This window comes from Neomonachus schauinslandi, chromosome 3, assembly GCF_002201575.2.
Source record: "Neomonachus schauinslandi chromosome 3, ASM220157v2, whole genome shotgun sequence".
Lineage (NCBI taxonomy): Eukaryota > Metazoa > Chordata > Mammalia > Carnivora > Phocidae > Neomonachus > Neomonachus schauinslandi.
The window spans coordinates 130,576,157-130,599,991 of NC_058405.1; the positions used below are offsets into that span (position 1 = coordinate 130,576,157).

The 23,835-nt window shown below is 38.3% G+C and overlaps 1 protein-coding gene across 2 annotated transcripts in view; it reads left to right on the top strand.

Annotated features, from left to right (window-relative positions):
* The window catches only part of CERS6 (ceramide synthase 6), a 304,965-nt gene that overhangs the window by 165,230 nt on the left and 115,900 nt on the right, over positions 1-23,835 (top strand). For both annotated transcript variants that reach the window (XM_021702773.1, XM_044913668.1), the window contains exon 4: positions 2,533-2,590. In XM_021702773.1, the coding sequence (XP_021558448.1) occupies positions 2,533-2,590 (58 nt within the window). The remainder of the gene's footprint in view (positions 1-2,532; positions 2,591-23,835) is intronic.

Sequence of the window (23,835 nt, forward strand, 5' to 3'; positions counted from 1 at the left end):
GAAAACTGGGTCAATTTAGTGAGGGAATAAAATGTAGGTACATTAAGTGATTATAAGAATTCCAATGACTTCCATAAAGTTTTTATTATACATAAAAATTGCCTGATCACTGACTACTAACAGAGGAGTTTTAGAGCTGAAACAGCTGTTATAAATCTTTTAATCTGGGAATTGCAAATTCACTTGCCTTCAGAGGCCAGAAAAGTGACTTGCATATGCGTGAAGTAGGTTGGTTTCCTACGTTGGGAAGTGGAGATTACTTGTGCCACCAAATCCTTGGGTTGTAATATCAAAAGAGTATACTATAAACCTGCTCTCCCATTATAGAGATGAAAACGGAGGTCAAAGAATAATAGATTTGCCCAAAGTTAGGAGATTCTGTGTGTTTGAATCAGAACCAGCTACGTAGTTGCAGTGCTCAGTGCAAAATAAAATGTGGGGTCTCCTGTTCAACAGTTACGAAGAATTTCAAGATAGTGCCAGCAAAACATTAAAACCAAGCGTGGGACCCTGTGGTTGTCACTTCTGGTTCCTGGTCTTCAGTTCTGATCTACAATTTATACATCCAGAAGGAAACATACAGACAACTCTTTTTTTTTTTTTAATATTTTTTTATATACAGACAACTCTTATCCACAACCACCAAAAATCAGTAACGGAGAAGTGGTTAAAATTAAGTCCTTGACTTTGATGCTGCAGTAAGTGAACCACCTTTACTTACAAGAGGGCTTTTCTTTATCATTTGCAAGTTTTCATTGAATTATTATACTGCTTCCATCCGTTTTTATCGTTTCTTCCTGAATTCAGGTTTTATGAATTATTAGTTGAAGATTCTCAACCCTGAAGTTCAAAGCTCTTCTCTAAATGTTAGTTTTGGTTTGAATTCCAGGATGTTTGAAAGGTGAATTAGCCCAGGAATGAAATTCCGAGGGATACTTGTGTCTGCTATTGGGCCTTACTCAGCTCTCAGAGGCCCCCCATCATTATTCTTTTCCTCTTACCTTCAGAAGCTGTCATTTTTTCCAGAATATTTTGTCTAAAATTTGAATCATCTCCTAAAATCACCTATCCCTCCCCCCCTCCCCCCCTTTTTTTACCTTATTTGAAAATATTACATGGCTTGCAAACACATAATTTGCCTCCTGACAGATTTAAGTTGACTAGCCCCTTTCTCCCTTGTGTTCATTTATAACTTGTACCCCATAGAACTACTAACAGCATAACCTCAGAAATGCTAATTAGTGAAACTTTAAAGGCATAGCTATTCACACCCAGAAAATATAAGAAGTAAAATTGGGAATTGAGTACTAGGGTAAACCATATATACATATAATATGTAATTTATATAAAGTCTTTATACAAAGTCTTATGTATATATTTTTAAAGTTTCAGGTACTTCACCACTAAATATTTCACTGTAAATCCCCTAAAAACAAGGACATTCTCCTACATAGACTGTAATACAGTTCTCCCACTCAATAAATTTAACATTTAAATAACACTGATGTCTAATTTAAGATTCATATTTAATGTGTTCCATTGTCCCAGTAATTTTTGATACTGTAAAAAAAATCTAATCTATTATCTGTTATCTATGAAGGCCATTTTACAAAATCTTTAATTTTGATATCAAATGCATGAATTTTCTTCCTAAGTTGAGGTCTTGAAGGTCTTATTTTGAAGTTTTTGGCTATCCCCAAATTGCAAAGATCTCTTCCAACAATTTCCTCTGTTAGCTTTACAGTTTCACCTTTCAAATTTAGGTCCTATATCTAAGTGCGGTTCATCTTTAGGGTAAAAAGTAGGGCTTCAACTTTTTTTTCCTCCTGCAAACATCACCACTGTCCACATAAAGTCTTATATTTTAAGACTTAAACATTGAATCATTGAAAATTGAAAGAGAACCAAAAATGTTTTTCCTCGCTAAAAAAATGAAAGTCTAACTAACAGCTAGATGTACGGTTTGGGGTGGTGTAAGGTTGTCATTAACAGTCGTATATCAGGTGGATGACTTAGATTCCAAGTGGGTTCCTTTAGCAACATCCACAAAGATGTCGATAAGTATTTGTTAAAAGATGAAGGAAAAAATCTTACCTGACTTAAAAATACTAAGGCTTTTATTTTTTAAACAAGTATGAACTTCAGTTAACTTATTTACTTAATATCTGAATTAGACAAGGAATTCAAAACAATCTTATGTACCTTTGTATTGTTGAACTGTATTCCTTCATGAGCGATTAATAAGAGGAAATGCATATGTTGGAGAGAGAAGATGAACAGATGGGCAAATACAGTAACTGGAAGAAAATTTGTTATGAATTATTAATATTTAAGATTTTGCAATAAACCATGCCCATATGTTTAGCTAACACTGAAATTGCCCATTAAACTTAATCCCTGGTTGGAGTGGTGGGGCCCGGGGCTGGGGGGGTTGGCAAATTTAATGGACTTTTTTTCACTCACATGTTTCAGAATACTATGCTGTGAATACATAAACTGAATGTCATAGAATGTTTTTTTAAACTTCTACAGGTGGAGATTTTCATTTTCCCTTTATGTATTTACCTATGGAGTCCGGTTCCTAAAAAAGGTAGGATCTGCCAAGTTACTTTATATAATTCTTATGTAACTGTAAGCCTGTATCTCATTTTTTCTGTGTGACAGAGTAGTATTTTAAATCATTGTAACAGGCTTCCGAAGAATATTTGTGCATTTTTCTTTGACTTACAAAAATATTTGTAGTTTATCCTTTATAGTAAATATTTTTTAGGTATATACCAAAAATACCTTTGAAAATAATTTGTTTTGCCAGTGAAAGATGTTACAAGTCCTCTGACCACTGTAGTTGTTGCTTATTACTTATGGCCATTAGGAACCTTTTAAAATCCATCTGATACTTTGAAAGAAGTAAAGAGTTTCCACGTCATACAATTGAAAAAATCAGTTGTTGCAATGTGTGTTATCACTATAATCTTCACCAACAAGAATTATGTTTTAGTGTCTTGCAAAGCTATTAACATGGCAACACCAGCTGCCGCTGGACAATGGAGTTCCTTTCCTAGATTGTGTTTCCCCTGCTACTCTTTTGCTATTCCTGCATAAACTGAGGCACCTTTATCTGTGAAAGTAATTCTTCAAGGCTGCCATAACCTTCTTCCTGGTTATTTCAATACTGAATGCTGCTACTAATGAGTTAGGCTGCTTAAGTTCAAGTCTTAGGAAGACTGAGCTTCTCTTAGTCATGCACGTACTAATAATACTGATTTGGCAGAAGGTTGGAAATGATTTTTAAAAAAGTTTATAGTATTAAGCTTTAAAGTGAAATCTATGTTATCTTTGTTTAGTAGAAAATTTTTTCCAAAGTAAGGCATTGTGCCAAGTGTCATGTCTTACTGGTAAATTTTCATGTAAATATTGATGTGAAAATTTGCAAATGCATTTTCAAAGTCTGAGTTATAAGATGCTATCTGCCTGTGGCAAATTCTATTATAAATAGTGGTTGTTTCCCAATGTCATATTTGCCTAGAGGGATTATTCTTTTTACCTGTTGTCTTTTCCTTTAGTAACTACACTTATTTTTCACTTAATTAAGGCTACCTGGCCCAGAGACCCCTTGAATAGACTTAAAAGAATGAACCTCATTCTTAAGGCTGAGTATGAACAAATTCTCAACTGGGGTACATAAATGTGGTAGAAACTGCCTTTTTTGGAACCCTACTGTTACAGTTTTCAAATTTACTTACTTGGAAAGAATGACTTACAATGTGCTTACAACGTCATTACCTTGGAATAGGAAATAGCTTTGGATGGAATTTCAGCTGACAAGGGAAAGTTGTGTTTCATGGGAATGGCCAGTTGCTAACTGAGGTCAAAGTTTGGAATTCATGTTGGGTTCTGTGGGTGAAGGGCTTTGACGGTTAAGAGAGATGGTGAGAGCCAGGAGCACTTTTTTTTTTTGCCCTTCTGTGGGATATGGTCTCTTTTAGCCCTTCTACATCAAGCCTGGCCATCTGTCATCAGAGCAGGAAACACTTTGACACTTAGCTTTGCTTCTCTCTGTCCAACAGACTGAAGGGAACAAGAATAGCTTTTATCCTTCAGTCCTCAGTGGCTGTGTAGAAGGCAGTAAGAGGGCCTGTCAGTGGAATGTTTGCTTGGAAGTTGCTTTTCCTTATATATCCTGGTTTCCTTTCTTTTCTTTTCTTTTTTTTTTTGACTTTATTTTTAGAGAGAGATTGAGAGTAGGGAGAGGGGCAAAGAGAGAATCTCAAGCAGACTCCGAGCGGAGTGTGGAGCCAGACGTGGGACTCGATCTCACGACCCTGAGATCAGGACCTGAGCCGAAACCAAGAGTCGGAGGCTTAACTGACTGAGCCGCTCAGGCTCCCCTATCCTGGTTCCCTTTCATACTGCATCTGGTTACAACAAATGCTTTAAAAATGAGAAGAGAGTGTCGCCTGGGTGGTTAAGCGTCTGCCTTTGGCTCAGGTCATGATCCCAGAGTCCTGGGATCAAGCCCCGCTTCTGGCTCCTGGCTCGGCGGGGAGCCTGCTTCTCCCTCTCCTTCTGCCTCTCCCCTGCTCATGCTCTCTCTCTCTATCTCTATGTCTCAAATGAATAAATAAAATCCTAAAAAAATAAAAATGAGAAGAGAACTAGATGTTTTTCTTCTTGTCAGATCGTTCACATTTGGGGTTTCTTCCTCTAATACTAAGAAGCTCTCAGTTTTGGTTGAGTCTGTAGTTTGATGTTAGTCATCGTGTGTGATAGAAAAGTGCACACAGAATCCATGGGACTAAAGCAGCTGTGGAGGACTTCATAAGCCATCTTGTCCAACCCTCTTATTTCACAGCTGGAGAAGCAGAAATCCTGAGAGGGTAGGTAGCATTTCAGGGGTCACACAGTTAGTTTATTAAAAGCTGAATCTGAAATGAAACATGCACGGCTGTCTCTTAATCCAGTACTTCTCCACTCCACCAGCCTGCCCTAACTTCAGCATGATTTCCAAATGACTTCCTTCTTTGGTTAAGTTAGCTAACTTGACCTCATGTAGTCATTGTTACCATTTATAGAACCTTAAATACTTTAATGGATATTTAAAATATATTTTCTATTAACTTTCTTGGAATGGACAGTGTGTTTGCCCATCTAACCCAAGAGGAAAAAAATGTATATTGTCAACATCAGAAATAATCAAAACAAGGTAATTCAAATTTTCACAACACTCTTAAGTGTTTTTAATAAAATAACAAGGCAGTGAACCGATTTTAAGAGGTGAGAGGCCACAGCTGCTTCTTACAGCATTAAAAATGTTTATTCTTACGTGGGCTATTAGAAAAATGCCTGAGCAGCTTGCACTGTACAGTTTTTTTCTGACTTTAGGTCAAATGAACCTGATGCATGTCATCTCCTAGGGTGGATTAAGTCACTTTTGAACCCTTTCTACCCTGAAATTCTGTTAAAGATTCAGTTAAAGAGATATTTACCAAATGCAAAGCACCATGCACCCACAACAGTAGATAGAGAATCTTAAAAAATAAAAACAAATTGATTCATAAGTAATTTTAGGAAACCATAGAATTTTAGATGTAGAAGTTGTCACATGTATCATCAGAACACCTCCTTTTATAGGTGAGGCTAGGAGATATCAGTCTCTAGTAGGAGAATAGCTTTGGTTTTCTCTGCCATGTTGAAATACATTCAGGCTGAACACTGAAGTTTTATTAAATGCTGTTAACTTTTCCAATTTGAATTGGCTTAATCCTATAGGGAGAGTATACATATTTCTCTGGGTTTACCACATATAGTAGAGTTTCAGTGTATAAATGTGACTGATTCAAGTGCCCTCAGTTTTAAAATATTCTTTGTATTTAGAATACATATAAACTAGATTTAGGTCAATAAACATCTGTGCTTAGTCTGGGTCCTGTGAGAGGGAGATACCAAGAACAGATTAAATGTGTAAGAAATTGATTCGGGGAAATGCCTGTTATAAGCAAAAATGGGGAGGGTGTTGGGGGAGGCTGGAAGAGCCTTCAGACCCCAGTGTAAGACTGACCCCCAGTGTGGGAGAGAGCGAAGGAAAAAAGGTTCGGTGAATCTCTAAGACTGCCCTGCCTTTCTAAAGAAAGTTCAGTTGGAGAGTCCCAGAGGCACAGTCTCCATCAGAGGAGACCTATGTTTCTTAGAAATGGCCTTACTCTAGTATTCCTGTTGTGCTCAGTCATTGGCTGCAAGCAGCCTGTGGCCTTCATGAAAATGCAGTCCAAGGTCTAAGAGGCACAATCTCATGATTGCCATGTGTGCTTTATTTTTACAAATATTCTAGCTATTCTGAGCAATGTCAAAGGATACATCATGGAATAAGACTCTATGTGACGTAGAAATTACGTATTTACATGCAAGATACTTAGAAGCACAGAGTACTATTTATCATACTTTTTTTTCATTTTATTTAACATGTGTTGACTTAGTCTCCATTATGTCATAGTTCTTTCAGTTGATATGTAAATGCATCTTTGGAGGCTGACTTCTTACATGAGTTTGGTAACCATACAATCTATCTTAGGGTCCTAGGCAGTTACCTCTCCCTTGTATTCAAAATGACCCAGTTTGGGTGATAAACTATATAGTCACATATGAATAGCTCTATAATAAAAAATGAAATAATTGGCCCTGTATTTTCAAATTTCTAGACACCCTGTAAGGTATGTGTGTGTTCATTTATATGAAATCAACAAAATGTTTTCTGTAATTTCATGATGACAAATAAAAGAATGAGCCTCATATTTTATAGTGATGTGATAATGCTCAGGTATGCACATGTTATATGTTATGTGTTCTACTTTCTCAGCCTAGAACCCCCTTTATAGATAGCACTAACTTTGGTCATGAAGCAAACTCTAGAAGGCATTGACTTTACAGGGGGGGTTAGTGAGCTATTAGGTAAAGTTATTGCTAGGTCAGTAGGAAATATTTATATAGTTGAAAGATAAGCCTATCTCAGTAGTCTTTTCCTGTAATTGCTGGACACAAGCAACTCTGCCCATAAATATGATTGTAAATGACAAGTGCTTTTTAAAAGAAAACCCAGAATTTCTTTAGGTGCTCTGAATTTGTATCACACAATGTACTCATACAAATGAACACATTTTCCTAAGTCCTAAAAGAAACCACATTCAAGCCTAAAAAAATAGAGTATCTCTCATTTACTGTTACCTTTTTTTCTCCTTTGTAGATGGAAGTTTGTATTGGGTGGAGTTCTTTGAATATTTTTCTTTGAGTTTCTTTATTTGTTTAAAATATAGTGTCATTGGGCGCCTGGGTGGCTCAGATGGTTAAGCGTCTGCCTTCGGCTCAGGTCATGATCCCAGGGTCCTGGATCGAGTCCTGCATCGGGCTCCCTGCTAGGTGGGGAGCCTGCTTCTCCCTCTGCCTCTGCCTCTCTCTCTCTCTCTCTCTCTGACTCTCATGAATAAATAAATAAAACATTTTAAAATATAGTGTCACAGGAAGGCAATGTAGATATGCGTGCAACTGGGATTTAGGAAATATTTTTTTCTTATAATCTACATGTTAGGCTAATGTATATCCAACTTTTTGATCCTATGGTACATTTTATATCAATCCATTTTGTACACATGCATGTATATAATGAGATACAAGTTACTCAAGTATTACCTATACCTAACTTCTGTGTCAGTCAGGGTCCCATTATGAGACAAATCACAGGAGTTATTTTTAGGAGTGACTATAATATAAAGAAACATTAACTGGGGAACCACTAAGACTGTGTTGCCCCAAGTAATTGATCTGCTGACTCTTTCCTGCCAGTCTGCAATGAGATAAGGAGCTTGACCTGAATGCAAATCAACTCACTGCTTCTTTTTTGAGAAAGTCTAACTGTGAAGAAAAAGTCAGCTGAACTAAACAGTGTGCTTAGTGATGTAGTTAATTTACATTCTGGGGAAACAGTAACAAACATTTCAAGGACTGGCACTCTGTACATGCTGGGATGAGCCGTACCCTGGAGGTATCATGGAGATAGTAATGGCAGGAAGAAGCTACCTCTCTGAGGACCAGGGGCTCATGGGAAGTGGGTGGAGTTATCAGAACCTAGAAGCTAGAAGGAGGAGCCATGGAGCTAGACATCAAAGAAGGAACGTTGACCAGCTGGAGTCAGCAGGACCACAATGAGGCTGGCTGTGGGAATAAGGAAAAACTGCAAACAGCAAGCTGCCGTTGCCACTGGAATTTCACTGCTGGGGTGAAGATGCATTGCTGGGGGCGTCGGGGGAGAGGGCGATGGAGAAGTGGTGGCCCGAACAGGAAGCAGAAGAGAAAGGAGCACATCCCATCTTCCTCTTGCAATCTTCCAGCGTCCCTCTAGCGCTTCTTAGAAGCTCAACTCCATAAGGCACCAGTTCCTAAGAGCCAGCTGAATTGAAGTTTGCAGAGGGCCAACTCTGAGGGGGAGAAGCAGTATCTTAATAAGTAGCCCAGCCTTCCCGTAGTGCTGCATTCTCTTATGCACTCTGACAACTCATTGTAATTACTTACATTTAAAAAATATGCAAGTTGCCATATATTCTGTTGGCTTCACGACTGACTAGGGGGTGAAAAGCCGTCATTGAAAAGTAGTATCTTGGCCAGATGAGCACTTTGCCCATTCTTTTAGACAGTCTCAGTCTGCTCAGAATGAAGGCATAGTTCATTATTCATTTGTTTCATTATTTGTTTCATTATTCATAGTTTCATTATTCATTTGGTGTGCTTTTCCAAGTTCAACAAGGCCACAAAACGTTGCCATGGTATCATGCTTCAAGGTGTACTCTTTTGCTTATTGGTTAGCTTGGACTCTTTCTAAAATTGAAACAGCAAATTTGTCATCATTTTGCCTGTCTTAACAGTGAAAATAAAATTTGTCTAGCCATTAGAATATGTCTCCATTTAAAATTTTGTTCTTTGTGTCATTTAAAATATTTTGAAATTGCTTGGAGTATGTCCCTTGTTGAAGGAGTTTCCCTAAGTTCTCCCTAAGTTTTCACTTTCACCTAATGGCCCCATCAAATAATTCTGTAAGAATTGCAGATGACGGGCGCCTGGGTGGCTCAGTTGGTTAAGCGACTGCCTTCGGCTCAGGTCATGATCCTGGAGTCCCTGGATCGAGTCCCGCATCGGGCTCCCTGCTTGGCAGGGAGTCTGCTTCTCCCTCTGACCCTCCCCCCTCTCATGTGCTCTCTCTCATTCTCTCTCTCTCAAATAAATAAATAAAATCTTTAAAAAAAAAAAAAGAATTGCAGATGACATAGAATATGAACATTGGGAATAGACCCTAAGGATCAACCATCTCAAATTTCTCATTTCACAAAAGAAGAAATGATTTCAGAAGGATGAATCGACTTGCTTGTGGCAAAAATAGAAGCCAGACATGCAGTCTTTAGAATTTCTGAGTCCATTAAAACAGCAACAACAACACGACTTAGAAAACAAGTTTTAAAAATCCAGCAATTCAAGTATATTTGTTTTAATTAGTAAACTCACCTTATTAAGAAATAAAAGTCATGTCACTGTGGGAGAACATTGAGGGAAAAGTCAAGATTGAGGTGGTAGTTCGGGCCCTGCCAATTATGTTTCATCACACCACTGTGCTCTGAGACTCATTTTTCTCATCTGTAAAATGAGAAAATGATGCCTGCCCTCACTTCCTCAGCTTTTGTGTAGGATTGCTGTGGAAGCTATAAAGTACTTGGAAAGTGTAAGACATACCACTAATTGTTACTGATTGAGAGGTAGGTTCTATTGGGGGCTGTGAATGCCTAACTGTCCTGTAATAAAACTTCTTCTTTTAAAAAATTTTTTAATTTTTAATTTTGTTTTTGACATGAAACTTTTAAATGTGTTACTGCCAATCCTAGCGGTAAGATCCCTTGTCGTGGCCATGCTTTGATGCTTACAACTAGGTAAATGCACTTTCTGGAATGGAAATGATCTGGAATGGCCTTGAGATGTTGTCCTTCCATGATTCTTGTTGTATCTTCTGTTTTCCCTTCTACCCACATGTACCCTCTTGAATATTTTCTGATTTCCCTCATACCTGTCATTTGCCCTTCCCTGTTGACTTGTGGTTGGTATTCTATCTGAGGAGAATATTCTGAGGCAAGTGGGAAACTGCGGATAAGGTGATACAGTGAGGACCCAGAAGAATAGTCAGAAGACCTGGGTTTAAGTTTGAATTCTGCCATTAATCAGTTTTGCAGGCTGAAGAAGTGACTTCATCTCTCTGGGATTTAATCGCTACATCTCTAAAATCAGTAACGTGGACTAATATAACATTTTTAGAGTTCATACACCATAATTCAGTGAGAAATTTGAAATAGTCAATAATTATGGCAAGCCGGTATGACCTGTTGAGAAAGCAACATGGTGCTCAGAATTATAACCATATGTATGTTCATAGACTGTGACTCAGCAGTTCAACTCCTGTGAATGTATCCTGAGCAAAGAATTATACAGGGGCAAAAAATACATGTGTGTAGCTATTTATTACAACTTAAAAATATACATATGCATGTATCTATACATACTACATGCAACACAAATTATAGCAAATTCAAATAACTTAAAGCAATCTTAATGTCTAATATTAATAGAATTTTTAAAATTATTATCATCAAAATGATAAAATAGCATGTAATCAATTAAAAATAATTGTAAAGTAACCATATTATTTATAGTCCTAATAAAATGCTTAGTAGAACTGTACATGAAAATAATTAACATTTATATAGATAAATGGAAAGTAATAGATAAAAATGAATTCTTTTAGAAAGACAGAACTGCAGATAGTTAATTTTTTCAAATGTCTTTACTACTTTCTTTTCTTTTTTTTTAAATTATGTTAATCCCCATACATTACATCATTAGTTTTTGATGTAGTGTTCCATGATTCATTGTTTGCATATAACACCCAGTGCTCCATGCAGAACATGCCCTCTTTAATACCCATCACCAGGCTAACCCATCCCCCCATCCGCCTCCCCTCTAGAACCCTCAGTTTGTTTCTCAGAGTCCATAGTCTCTCATGGTTCGTTTCCCCTTCTGATCTCCCCCGCTTCATTCTACTACTTTATTTTCTATTAAAAATATTAGCCCTGAGTTATGGGCATTAGAATGAAAATGACTGTGCATCACTTTAGGTATACTTGGGTTTGAAAGAGCTTATAGTTGTAACTTTTAAAAAGGAGAAAATAAGAGCGCCTGGGTGGCTCAGTCGTTAAGCATCTGCCTTCGGCTCAGGTCATGATCCCAGGGTCCTGGGATCGAGTCCTGCATTCGGGCTCCCTGCTCTGCGGGAAGCCTGCTTCTCCCTCTCCCACTCCCCCTGCTTGTGTTCCTGCTCTCGCTATGTCTCTCTCTGTCAAATAAATAAACAAAATCTTTAAAAAAAATAATAAATAAATAAATAAAAAATAAAAAGGAGAAAATAAAAAAGTTGAATTCCACTTAAATGGCAAAGAGATACAGAAGTTTTATTTTAATAAAATCCCACTGTCCATGTTTGCCTGGTCTTCGCTGCCCCAATCCCTGAATTTTCTCCCAGGGCTCCCTTTATATGATCATCTTGACCCAGATGCCTGAGAATGTCCTAGTACTGACTTTTGAAGGAGCTTTTTTAGTCTCCAGTGGGATTCTGGGGAGATTCAAGCTGTTTCCATAGTGGATTTATGTGGCACTCTCAGAATGAAAGTCCCACCTCTTTTGGTGTGGGTTAATGACTTGGAAACACTATTGGCTTAGTGCATGACCAGGATAAGTGTTGGCATCACTGAAAATAATCACATCATAATCAAAGTCATGATAGCTATGCTGCACTGAGGACTCAGTATGGGCCAGGCATGATACTGATCACATAGTGTTCATTTCTCCTGTGTTGTGAAACATAACTTCTCATGAACCAAGGGTAACCAAGGATCAGTTATTTGTCTTGGGTTATAGAGCTAGTCAGTAGGAGGGCTGGAATTTAAATGGAGATACCATTGACATTGTGGCTCACTTGTATCCAGGCTTCATTACTGACTCGGTGGATCTACTGTGCTGATAAGGACTGACCACTTAACAAGAAAAAGCAAAGGCTGTGTCCTATGACTATATATATATATCTTAAGACTACAGAGTTAAATTTAGTGATTGTATTCAAAAGGCTCAAATTAAGCATTGTTGCTTTTATGTATTTACTTGCAAATAAAGTCACATCGGCAAAGCTGAGAATCTCTGCCTTTCTGCATTCTTGGTATTTTTGGATCGCAACAAAAATTGCTAATTTTCAGACTGGGTATAGATCGTCCCTTTTTACACAAACCTATGTAATTATGCAATACAAATTTTTCTCCCCTTCTATGATACATATTTACTTTCTACAGTGTGACTAACAAACCATTAATACACTATTCACAGTAAGAAGCTGGTTGGGACAACTCAGTATGCTCTACAGTTAGGGGAATGTGCATTAGGTGAAATTGTTCATTGCCTGGAAAAATTAGGGTGTTCAGATAATAAAACCATTTCATCAGCACTGAGGTTATAGCTTATAGTTTTTTTTAATTTAATGAGATGCAAGGGTTTAATTTTGAGTGTGTATAATTTTCTCTAAAGAGCATTGAGAAGACTTTTTACCCAGGTTGTCTTTGCTTTGTGTTCAGGCTTTGTCTTGAAGGAATGACATCTCACACCAACGGCTTCCTGCAGGTGGTGAGACAGAAAGATTTCAGGACTTGAAGTAGCTCATGAGGCTGAAGTGGATTTGTAGGAGGAGGAGAAAATACTTGTGTCGATTCCCAAGTACAAGTGACAAGTATTACGAAGTGATACTTGCTCTTACGTAATTATTTGTACAAAGGTTTGTGGATTTGGTGCTTGATCAAACCATGAATATTATTTTTTTCAGCTCACTTAATAAAATGTCAACTTTGTAGAAAGTCTAAAAATAAAAAGCTAGCTTCTATTTTAGAGGCTACTAAAATAACACTCATTTACATAAGATGTTCATTATTAGACAGTCCCCTAAAGGCATAGACTTATACCTCTCAAAAGTTTAGGGCTGAACTTAACTGTGAACAACATTGGTCTTCATTTATATGCTGTAACAAAGCTAGAACTACAGGCTTCCTCTGGCTGAGGCAATGCCTCAGAACTGCATTGCATTAGCATTCCTGTCCTGTTTCCACGGGGAATAGAAAACTAGTCACTCTCAGAAGAGTTCAGGTAATTTGATATGAAATATTGATCCATGTATCAAAATCTTTACCTGCACATTCATTCTGCATTAGCTGAATCATCGTCTGACATAAAGAAAGATCCTTTACTGAATTCAACAAGAAAAGCATTATTCTTACCAAGGTTTGTTTTAATAAAATCTGAGAGCTCATGGTTTTCACATACCATGGTCATCATAATAAATCATTTTCCTCATCAAATGTAATGAAACAAACCAGATGCTCATTGCTTAAAAACAATAGCGTTCTGAGAGAAGTAATGAGATGTTCTACTTCTGCTTCTAAAACTGGTGTTCTGTCTCTTCAGGGAAGACTCAGTCTTGTCTGTGTGTTGGGGGTGGGAGTATGGGTACTTAGGACAATTATCTGATGTGGAGCAGAGCAGCGGGCATCCCAATCAGACTAGCGCATGCTTTGATTACAGCTCCGCGTGTGTCTCCAAAAAAAACTGGTTCAGAGAGCATCCACGTACTGGGTCAGCTACAGTGTGCCGTAAAGTGGACATATATATTAGTGTTTTGCTTAGTTTTGTGCCCTTCTCCTTTATTAATGTATATGAGAATAGGCTCGCCTGTTAGAAACCATTGCTGTTATTGCTTAGGATTTTTTTTTAGCAAAAGTGTGGTGGTACCATCTACCTTCTAATGACTATTCAAAGGACAGAGAAGATGGCCATTTTGGCCTCGAGGAATTCACACTTCCATAAGGCAGTGAACAATGGAAAGGATAAGATAAACTTTTTCCAGGCAAAACTAATCTATATTGATAGAAGTAGTTTTATGAGGGGGGGATGAGGGCGTGGGCAAGAGAGAGCCTGCTGGAGTGCTGGAGCTTTTCTAGATCTTAATCAGGTCATGGTGACATAGGTACGTACATATGTAAATATGTATCACATGTCTATGAACTTAGATTTTATTGTGTGTAAGTCATACTTCAATTAAAAAACTTAATGGTTTCTGATCATCCTAGAGCTGCCATTTAAGCAGTTGTTATGTGTTGCTGAGTGGAAATGTGGGCACAAGGCAGTTGAGGATCAAAGACTCTTATTTAAAGGGCATACCATTCATGGTTCTTTCAAGAGCCTCTGTCTGTTACCACTGGGAAATACTGATCTCTGTTCATTTGTTCATTCTTTCAGTATCTTTTGAGCACCTGCCCTTTGATAGGGATTATTCTAATCATCATGGAAAAAGAAGTTAGCAAGACAGTCTGAGTCCTTGAGCTAATGTTAGTATTGTTCTTCCCTTCCCTGGGATCATCAGTAGCATAGGAATTTAATTCAATTTAGCTAACATTATTAAATATCTACTATACCAAGACATAGTGACAGATACAGGAGAGGGAACCCATGGTTCTTGCCTCTAAGGATCTTGTAATATGGCAGAGGAGTTAAGATTTCTCTATAAATACTTAGAGTTTGTAATAAATGACAGAAGTATAGGGTTCTTCCTGAGCATGGAAAAGGAATTCAGTGAGGGAAATGAATAAACCTCAGAGAGGTAGTATTTAATTTGAACCCTAATAAATGGTATGACATTGATATAGGGGGGATAGTGAAAGCATTCTTAGATGGAGAGTACAGAATGGGAAAACTGGAAAAATACAGGGTCTATTTGAGATTACAGGAAGGGAAATCAGAAAATAAAACTGGAAATGTGTTTGGGAAGGACTTGGCTTGCATTAGAGAAACGATGGCTTAATTCCCCTGCATGTCCTCATTGTAAAGATACCTGGTATTTGTTTGGAAGGGGCATCCTTCCTCCTCCCTGACCTCAATCTATAGTCTTTCATCTTATTAACTTAAGTTTCTGACTTTTCTCCATGTCTTCTCTGTGTTCCTTGCCTTTCTTCCATATACTCAAAATGGTGAATGGATGGGAGTTGGGAAGGATAATGGAGAGTCATTTCAATTACCCCCACCCTCAGGCCTCATCCATCTATGAATTGCTGTGAAATTACATCCTCAATCCTTGCACCCAGAGCCTAACCACCAGATATTTACATTACTATTCCTATTAACCCACCACAAGCAACATGATTGCTCAAACCACTCTCCTTCCCCAATAGTTGTGCTTTATCCTTCTCTGCGTCAACATCCTCACTTTCAAATTCCAGGTAGGTATCATATCTATCAGTGTCCTCTCCATTTAGATATTTAACTAGACATTTAACTTTATTTATTTATTTATAATTATTTTTTCATTGAAATGTGATTGACATGCAAAAAAGTTGGACATATTTAATATATACAATTTGATGAGTTTGAAGATAACTGTGTACCCATGAAATCATCACCATATATGATGCTCTAAACTCCTCTGTCATCTCTAGAAGTTTCCTCTCTCCCTCTTTTTTTTAAGTAGGCCCCACGCCCAGTGAGGAGTCCAACACAGGGCTTGAAGTCATGACACCAAGATCCAGACCTGAGCCGAATTCAAGAGTCAGATGGTTAACCGACAGCCATCCAGGCACCCCTCCCCCTTTTTGATAAGAACATTTGACATAAAATCTACCGTCTTGAAATTTTAAGTGTACAGGTTGCCTGGGTGGGTCAGTAGGTTAAGCATCTGACTCTTGATTTTGGCTCAGGTCACAGTTTCAGGTTTGTGAGATGGAGCCCTATGTTGGGCTCTGCAGTAAGCATGGAGTCTGCTTGAGATTCTCTCTCTCCCGCCGCCTCTGCCCCTCTCCACTGCGTGCGGTCTCTTTAAAAAAAAAAATTAAGTGTACAATGTAGTATTGTTAACTATATGCACTGTGCTGTACAGTAGATCTTTAAGACTATTCATTTCACATAAGTAAAACTATATATACCTCTCTAATTCCTCTTTCCCTGAGCCTCTAGTAACCACAATTCTATCCTCCACTTCTACTTATATAAAATAGGATCACATAGTATTTGTTCTTCTGTGTCTGGCTTATTTCATTTAGAATAATGTCTTTAAGTTCACACATTGTAGCAAACAGCAGGATTTCCTTTTTTAAGGCTGAATAGTATTCCATTGTATTTATATACCACATTTTCTTTATCCATTCATCTGTAGATAAACGTTTAAGTTGTTTCCTATTTTCTGTTTTCTTTGCCTTTGTGCATAATACTGCAATTGAGCATGGATATGCAGTTATCTCTTTGAGATACTGATTTCAGTTCTTTCAGATAAATACCCAGAAGTGGGGTTGCTGGGTCATATAAGTTTTTGAGAAATCTCTATGCTTTTATCCATAGTGGATATACCGACTTCCAGCAGCAGTGCACAAGGAATCTCTTTCCTCCACATCCTTGCCAACACTTATCTTTTGCTTTTTTTGATAATAACCATCCTAACAGGTATGAGGTGATATCTCGTTGTGGTTTTGATTTGCATTTTCCTGATGGTTAATGATGTGGCGCATCTTTTCATTTACCTTCTCTTTGGGGAAATGTCTATTCAGGTCTTTTGCCCATTTTTAAAATCCGGTCATTTGTGGGTTTTTTGCTATTGAGTTGTAGGTGTTAGTTTGAATACTAACCCTTTATCAGGCATATGATTTATAAATATTTTCTTTCATTCTGTAGGTTGTCTTTTCACTTTGCTGATTATTTCCTTTGCTCTGCAGAAGCTTTCTAGTTTGATGTAGTCCCATTTGTTTATTGTGCTTTTGGTGTCCTAACCAATAAATCATTGCCAAGGGCAATATGAAGAAGCTTTTCCCCTAGATTTTCTTCTAGGAGTTTTATAGTTTTTTCTTCTAGGAGTTTTATAGTTTTTCTTCTAGGAGTTTTATAGTTTTAGATCTTATTTTTAAAGATTTAATCCATTTTGAGTTGACTTTTCAAAGGGTCCAATTTCATTTTTTCATATGAATATCCAATTTTCCAAGCACAATTTATTGGAGAGCCTACTCTTTCTCTATTGTGTATTTTTGCCCTATTGATTTATTCTTGAGGCTTCTGTCCTACCTTTCTATAACAACTGCACTGAACACGGTCCCCAGCTTTTCCTCTGATTATCAGCACTTCTGACAAAGACAAAAGTAGGAAAAAAAACAGTCCCCTAGCCTCTATGTTTTTCCACTGCTCCAATTATTCTTGCCCTAAGCAGGCCAGGTACATTTTTATCACTGGGTTTACTTAGAATGACCTTCCTCATCTTTATCCAAAGATGATCTTCAGCCCTGATTGTTCACAGATCCCCCTTACCATGGAAAACCTGTAACTTATGGCCCTTTAAATCTCTACTTGAGTGCATCCTATATTTTGTTTTTTGGTTTTTTTTAAAAGATTTTTGATTTATTTATCTGAGAGAGAGAATGGGAGACAGAGAGCATGAGAGGGAGGAGGGTCAGAGGGAGAAGTAGAATCCCTGCCGAGCAGGGAGCCCGATGCGGGACTCGATCCCGGGACTCCAGGATCATGACCTGAGCCGAAGGCAGTTGCTTAACCAACTGAGCCACCCAGGCGCCCCGTATCCTATATTTTGTAAGGTTGTATAGTGTGTATGTAAACTAGCTAGCTTGGTCCCTGAGCCATGGAATGTGTTTGATTAATAGGAGTTGTCGTTATTAATATCATACAATATCATTACACCTACTTAAGTAGTAGGTGTCTTATCTGTGTGCTCTCAAATTTATTTCCATCCAGTTCTAAAAGCAGATCAAGACAGGACCTCATACTCCAGTGTATTTCCCCATAGTGCTTGATATCCTGCTGAGAATACAGTTAGAGTTTGAGTAATGAAATTAAAAATATGCTACTTTGCTATTTTGAGCAATTTTGTTTTAAAAGTTTGGGGAGGCGTTACTGGGTGGCTCAGTCAGTTAAGCATCTGACTTCAGCTCAGGTCATGATCTCAGGCTCCATACTCAGCGGGGAATCTGCTTCCTCTCCCTCTCATTCTCCCTTTGCCCCTCCCTCTGTTCATGTGTGCGCTCTCTCTCTCAAATAAATAAATAGATAAATAAATAAGTAAATATCTTTTTTAAAAGATTTATTTATTTATTTATCTATTTATTTATTTATTTGACAGAGAGGGAGAGAGAGAGAGCACAAGCAGGGGGGCAGCAGGCAGAGGGAGAGGGAAAAGCAGATTCCCCACTGAGCAGAGAGCCTGATGCGGGACTCGATTCCAGGACCCTGGGATCATGACCTGAGCCAAAGACAGACGCTTAACTGACTGAGCCACCCAGGTGCCCCGATATCTTTAAAAAAAATAAAAATAAAAAAATAAAAGTTTGGGGGAAAACTACTTAAAAATTAAGGACTGAAATCAAGATTAGAGATTAGCTGAGAATTTTTATCATTTTTTTCATTTGTGGTTATGCTCTCTCCCAACATAGGGTTGGCTAAAATTAAATAAAATATTAACTTCTAGAGTCAAGGCCCCTATTGCTCAAGGCCATTAACTGGTAATATTCTAAGAATTATCTCTATAGTGACTTGGATACTAGGGGGCATTTAGTAACCACGGCATAAGTAAGCATAGTTTATTCTCTTTGGAAATAGTCCTGTTGTGAGTATCAGCTTCTCCTTTGTGGATGATAAAATACAACAAAGAGTTCATATTAGGGTGCCTGGTGTTCAGCATCAGCAGACAGATTACATTTGGCCCCAGCCATCCAATACAGAGGGCGGAGGCAATAACTAGACTGTGGTGCTCTGGGTATGTGCGTATGCAGACACCACTGGCACGTGAAGCATGAATCAAGAAGCAGCTCTTTTTTCACTTTGCTCCTAGCCATGGCTCCTCACAACCTAATGTCAGTTTTTTTTCCTTAAACTCGTTGTTGAAGCTATAAAGCAATTGATAAAGTGGTGCTTTACTAATTATCTTCTTTTCATGTGAATTATGAAAACAGGGCCATGTAAAAACAAAATGAATAAATGCTCTGGGTACAATTTGACTTGGGTCCTATTGACCTAATTTATAAGATCCTAGGCAGGGAAATGATTTCCCACTTGCTTCTCCTTGTTAACCAGTCCTTTAACCCCAGAGAACAGACTCCTCTGGTTGATTTCTGTGTAGCACAATAAGTGTTGATAAGCATGGAATGTGGTCAGCAGAGACTGGCAAAATTCAGATTACCAAACAATGCCACAAAGAAAAACACAGTTCTATAGATTACTTATGTAACTTAAATAGCCCTTTAGATGAGAGAGAGAAGTTAAAAACAGAATTTAGATTTTGATACTGGTTGATTATTATGATCATCTCTTGTTAAGATGTGACATTCATTTATTCATCCATTTAATAAATAGATGCTTGTGATATGAAATTGGCTTTCTAAAAAAAATAGGCATCGTATAATATTATTTTACAAATTTTTGCCTAATAGCCATTTTTAGATATCATGTTGGAAATGTTATTCTTTCCCCTTTATAAGTTTCTCCTGACATATACTTGTATTAAAAAACACACACACTAAATATAACATTGAGGTTTTATCTTCATGTGTTGAATGTGGAAATTATAGGCCAAGAACTTGATAGAAGTTCAAAATGGACTCCCTCTGAATAATAGAAAAATTGTCATTGTTAGAAAAAGTACTGGTTTCTAGTTCCATTAATTTTAAATCTATTTTGCCTGCTAAGAAAAAGAATTTTATTTAGTAGTTAATAGTTTAGCAGTGAATAGTTATACCTGACTGTTGCTAGTTCAAACCTTTAAGCACAGATAAAATAGACTTTAGATACTGGTAGTAGCTTCTTATGTTATTTTAAGACTTTTTTGTTATTTGTACTGCAGTATATTTAGGATGTCCTTGCCATTTTCCACATTGTGTTGTCATAGCATTTGTTTCAAGGAAGTGATGTTCTAGTAGGTTATTTCATCCTTCTAAAATGCATGACATCCTGCTAATTACCAAGTTCAAAGAGAAAATGTTCCAGGAGTGGTCCTCAAACTTGAATCAACCGGAGGGCTTGTTCAATTATGGATAGCTGGGTGTTCTCCCCCAGAGCGTTGATTCAGTAATTTTGGATGAGGCCTGAATGTTTGCATTTTACCATGTACCCAGGTGGTGATGATGGTGATGCTGGTCCAGGAACCTCACTTTGAGAACTACTGTGTTATATTTAGTACGGTGCCCAGAAAGGCTAAATACTCACTTAACACATGTGTTAGTTTTCTGTGGCTGCTGTAACCCACAAACTTAGTGGCTTATAACAACACAGATTTATTCGTTTACACTTCTGGAGGTCAGAAATGCAAAATCAGTTTTGCTGGGCTAAAGTCAAGGTACTGGCAGAACAGGTTCCTTCAGGAGGCTGTAGGGGAGAATTTGTTTCCTTGCATTTTCAGCTCCTGGTGGCTGCCATGTTCCTTGGCTGGTGGCCTCTCCTTCCATCTTCAGAGCTCATCACTCCAGTCTCTGCTTCTGTCATCATGTCACTTTCTCCCTTTCTGTTGTCAAATCTCCCTCTGTCTCCCTCTTTTCAAGACACTTGTCATTATAGTTAGGGCCCATCTGGATAAACCAGGATAACTTCCCCAATCCAAGATCTTTACCTTAATCACATCTTCAAGTTGCTTTTTGCCATATAAGGTGACATCCCCAAATCTCAGGCATTAGGACTTGGGTATTTTTGGAAGCCATTATTCAGCTTACCATACTATGAAAATGTACTCATCTATCTTGGTCTCTTGGTCTCTCAGAAGACCTTCACTAGCATATCCAGGGAGAAATACCATTTGGCACGTCTAAAGTTGGAGTCACTTTGGGTTGCCTCTCATATGAACCTGGAGATGATTAGCAGGTGGTAAAGACACCTGCTTTTGCAATAAATATTCATGGAAAACCAGGATAACACAACATCTGAAGGTTTTCTCTAGGAGGGCCACATATTCCTCATCCTTAAAGAGCTTACAGGTTAATACAAGATGTGACTTGCTCACAAATACATTTAGCATCTGGCAGCACATGACAAAAGTCCTGTAATAGTGGTACAAGTAGAGCTCTAAGATTAAAGAAGGAGGAAGAACTATTACAAGATGCTCAGGGAGGACTGAACTAAGGATGTGGTTTTGAGGATGAAAGATGGACCTTCAGCTGATGACGATGGGCAAAGGTGGTGAAGGGATGAACAGTGTTGGGAAAGAATAGAAAGTAGTAAGGCTGGAACTGTGTGTGTGTATGTGTGTACATGTTTGTGTTTGGGGGCAGGAGAGGAGGGGAGACAGCAAGCCTGATGACGATAAGAGACAGATAGGGCAGGTGGGTGAAGGTCATGATTCCCAGGTCAAGAACTTGGCTCCTGTTGAGTAAGAAAGAACAGAGGTGACAGACAACAGAACTAGAGCTGGAGCAGCGTGAGGAATAAATTAGAAGCAGTAATGACAGGGCGGGCGCCTGGGTGGCTCAGTTGGTTGGGTGACTGCCTTCGGCTCGGGTCATGATCCTGGAGTCCTGGGATCGAGTCCCATATCGGGCTCCCTGCTCAGCGGGGAGTCTGCTTCTCCCTCTGACCCTCTCCCCTCTCATGTGCTTTCTCTCTCTCTCAAATAAATAAATAAAGTCTTAAAAAAAAAAAAAAGAAGCAGTAATGACAGGTGGCAAGGGGATCTGTGTTGGCCACTGCAGTAGTCCTGATGTCCGGCGTCCATGGCATTGGTCCATATGCTGGTGGAAACTGGCTCTTGCATATCAGTTGTGGATTTTTGTGTCAGGTGTGCCCCAGAAAGTTGGCAGGTCAGTTTCAGACAGGTAAAGCATTTCCTGCTTGTTGTGAAGGTTTATCCAGTACTGAAGAGGTAATGTTGAATTTTTTAAAAGGGAAAGGAGGAGACAGGCAGGATGTTTTTGGTGTATTTAAAAGTTACTTCTAAAAGAGGGGGGGAAAGTGAAAGTTTAAAAAGATTTCTACTTCCAGAAGAATGACTACTTATTACCTGGCAAAAAATGTGGCTGTTTTTTTTGTTATGTTTTTCATAGGGGTAGAAAGAACTTTTTTTTTCCCATTTAGAGTCATTCACTTAGCAAGAGGGGAAAAAAATTCAAGGGATATACAGATTTTAATGAAGATGATGAATACTTTTTTTTTTTTGAAGAGACAAAAACTGCTTTTTAAAAAATGTTATACTTGGTACATGATACAAATAATTTTAAGATATACTTCAGTTGTTTTGCTACTACCAGAACAGATACAAAAAAGACAAAAAATATACTTCGGTTGTGTGATATTTAGAGAAGAGAAGGCAGCTGACTTTTAGGGGATGAGAAGGAAGGATATTTCAGCCATGGCACCCACCCACTTCCTCAGCCTGCTCCATGTGCTGGTCTGTGCTCAGTCCTGGACTGTGGTATTTAATTGATCTTCTCCCTGCCCTCTGAGGTTGGTATTATTACCCCATTTAAAAGAGAGAGGAAACCATCTCAAAGAGGTTAAGTAACCTTACATGGCAGAGCTGGCTTTCGCCCCCAGGTCGTGTGATTGTTCTCCCACATTCATCACTGTTAAATGTCCTCACAGTAAAAATAGTCCATCCCAGGGCACCTGGGTGGCTCAGTCGTTAAGCGTCTGCCTTCGGCTCAGGTCATGATCCCAGGGTCCTGGGATCGAGCCCCACATCAGGCTCTCTGCTCAGTGGGAAGCCTGCTTCTCTCTCTCCCACTCCCCCTGCTTGTGTTCCCTCTCTCGATGTGTCTCTCTTTGTCAAATAAATAAATAAAATCTTAAAAAAAGAAAAAATAGTCCATCCCAATGTTCGGTCAGATCTAAAAAGCAAACCAATTCACTGATATTATATTATGTCATCATGTGGATATTTTATGGCAAAGAAGGATGGGAGAGAAATGACAAGTGCAAGAATATTTTTAAAGTGTTTAATTTCTATGAAAATTATATAAGCATATGGTTTCCAGAAATCCTATTTTTGTATTTTTCAACAGATAAAAGCATTTAACTTACTGTACTAGAAAGTAGAACATTTCACTTTGTAACGGGAGACATCTGCTTTTTGGCCTCAGTAACAAATCGTTTGTTTGCCCGTGGTAGACAAAAATGTCAGCCCTTCCTGACCTGCCTAACTCTTGCCAATCACATAAGTCTTTGTTCAAGCTTCAGCTCTCTTTCCTTCCCCTGCCTCTTCCCATGCCTCAGCTCCCTCTGGGCTGTCCATCCTATCTCTGCCTCCCCCACCCATTGCGCCCTCTACCCCATTGGTGGATGCTGACGAGCTCAATTGCTGTACCTGTCACACGGTTACCTATGTGTTGCCCAGACTTAAGGTCAGTGCCTCCAGGTTGGTTCCTGAAAACAAATACTGATTAAAGAGTTGTCGAACAGGTCTGCTCTTTGTCCAGGAGGTGGATGGCCGTGCTACGTTAAGTAAGGTGTATGGAGAAATGAGACAAAATTTCAAAAACAGAGAAGGGAAAAAAAGAAATGGGAAGAGGGACATTCTTTAATTTTCTTTTTTTTTTTTTTTTTTGAATTTTAAATCATTCGTTTTATTTTTCTGTACTGGAAATTTTATGTTTACTTAAAACCTTACAGTATAACAGAAACAGACGTATCAACCCATTGTGCCTCTGTATAAACAAATATTTTCAGAGTTTACTCCTGGTATTTTCTTCAAATTACTCC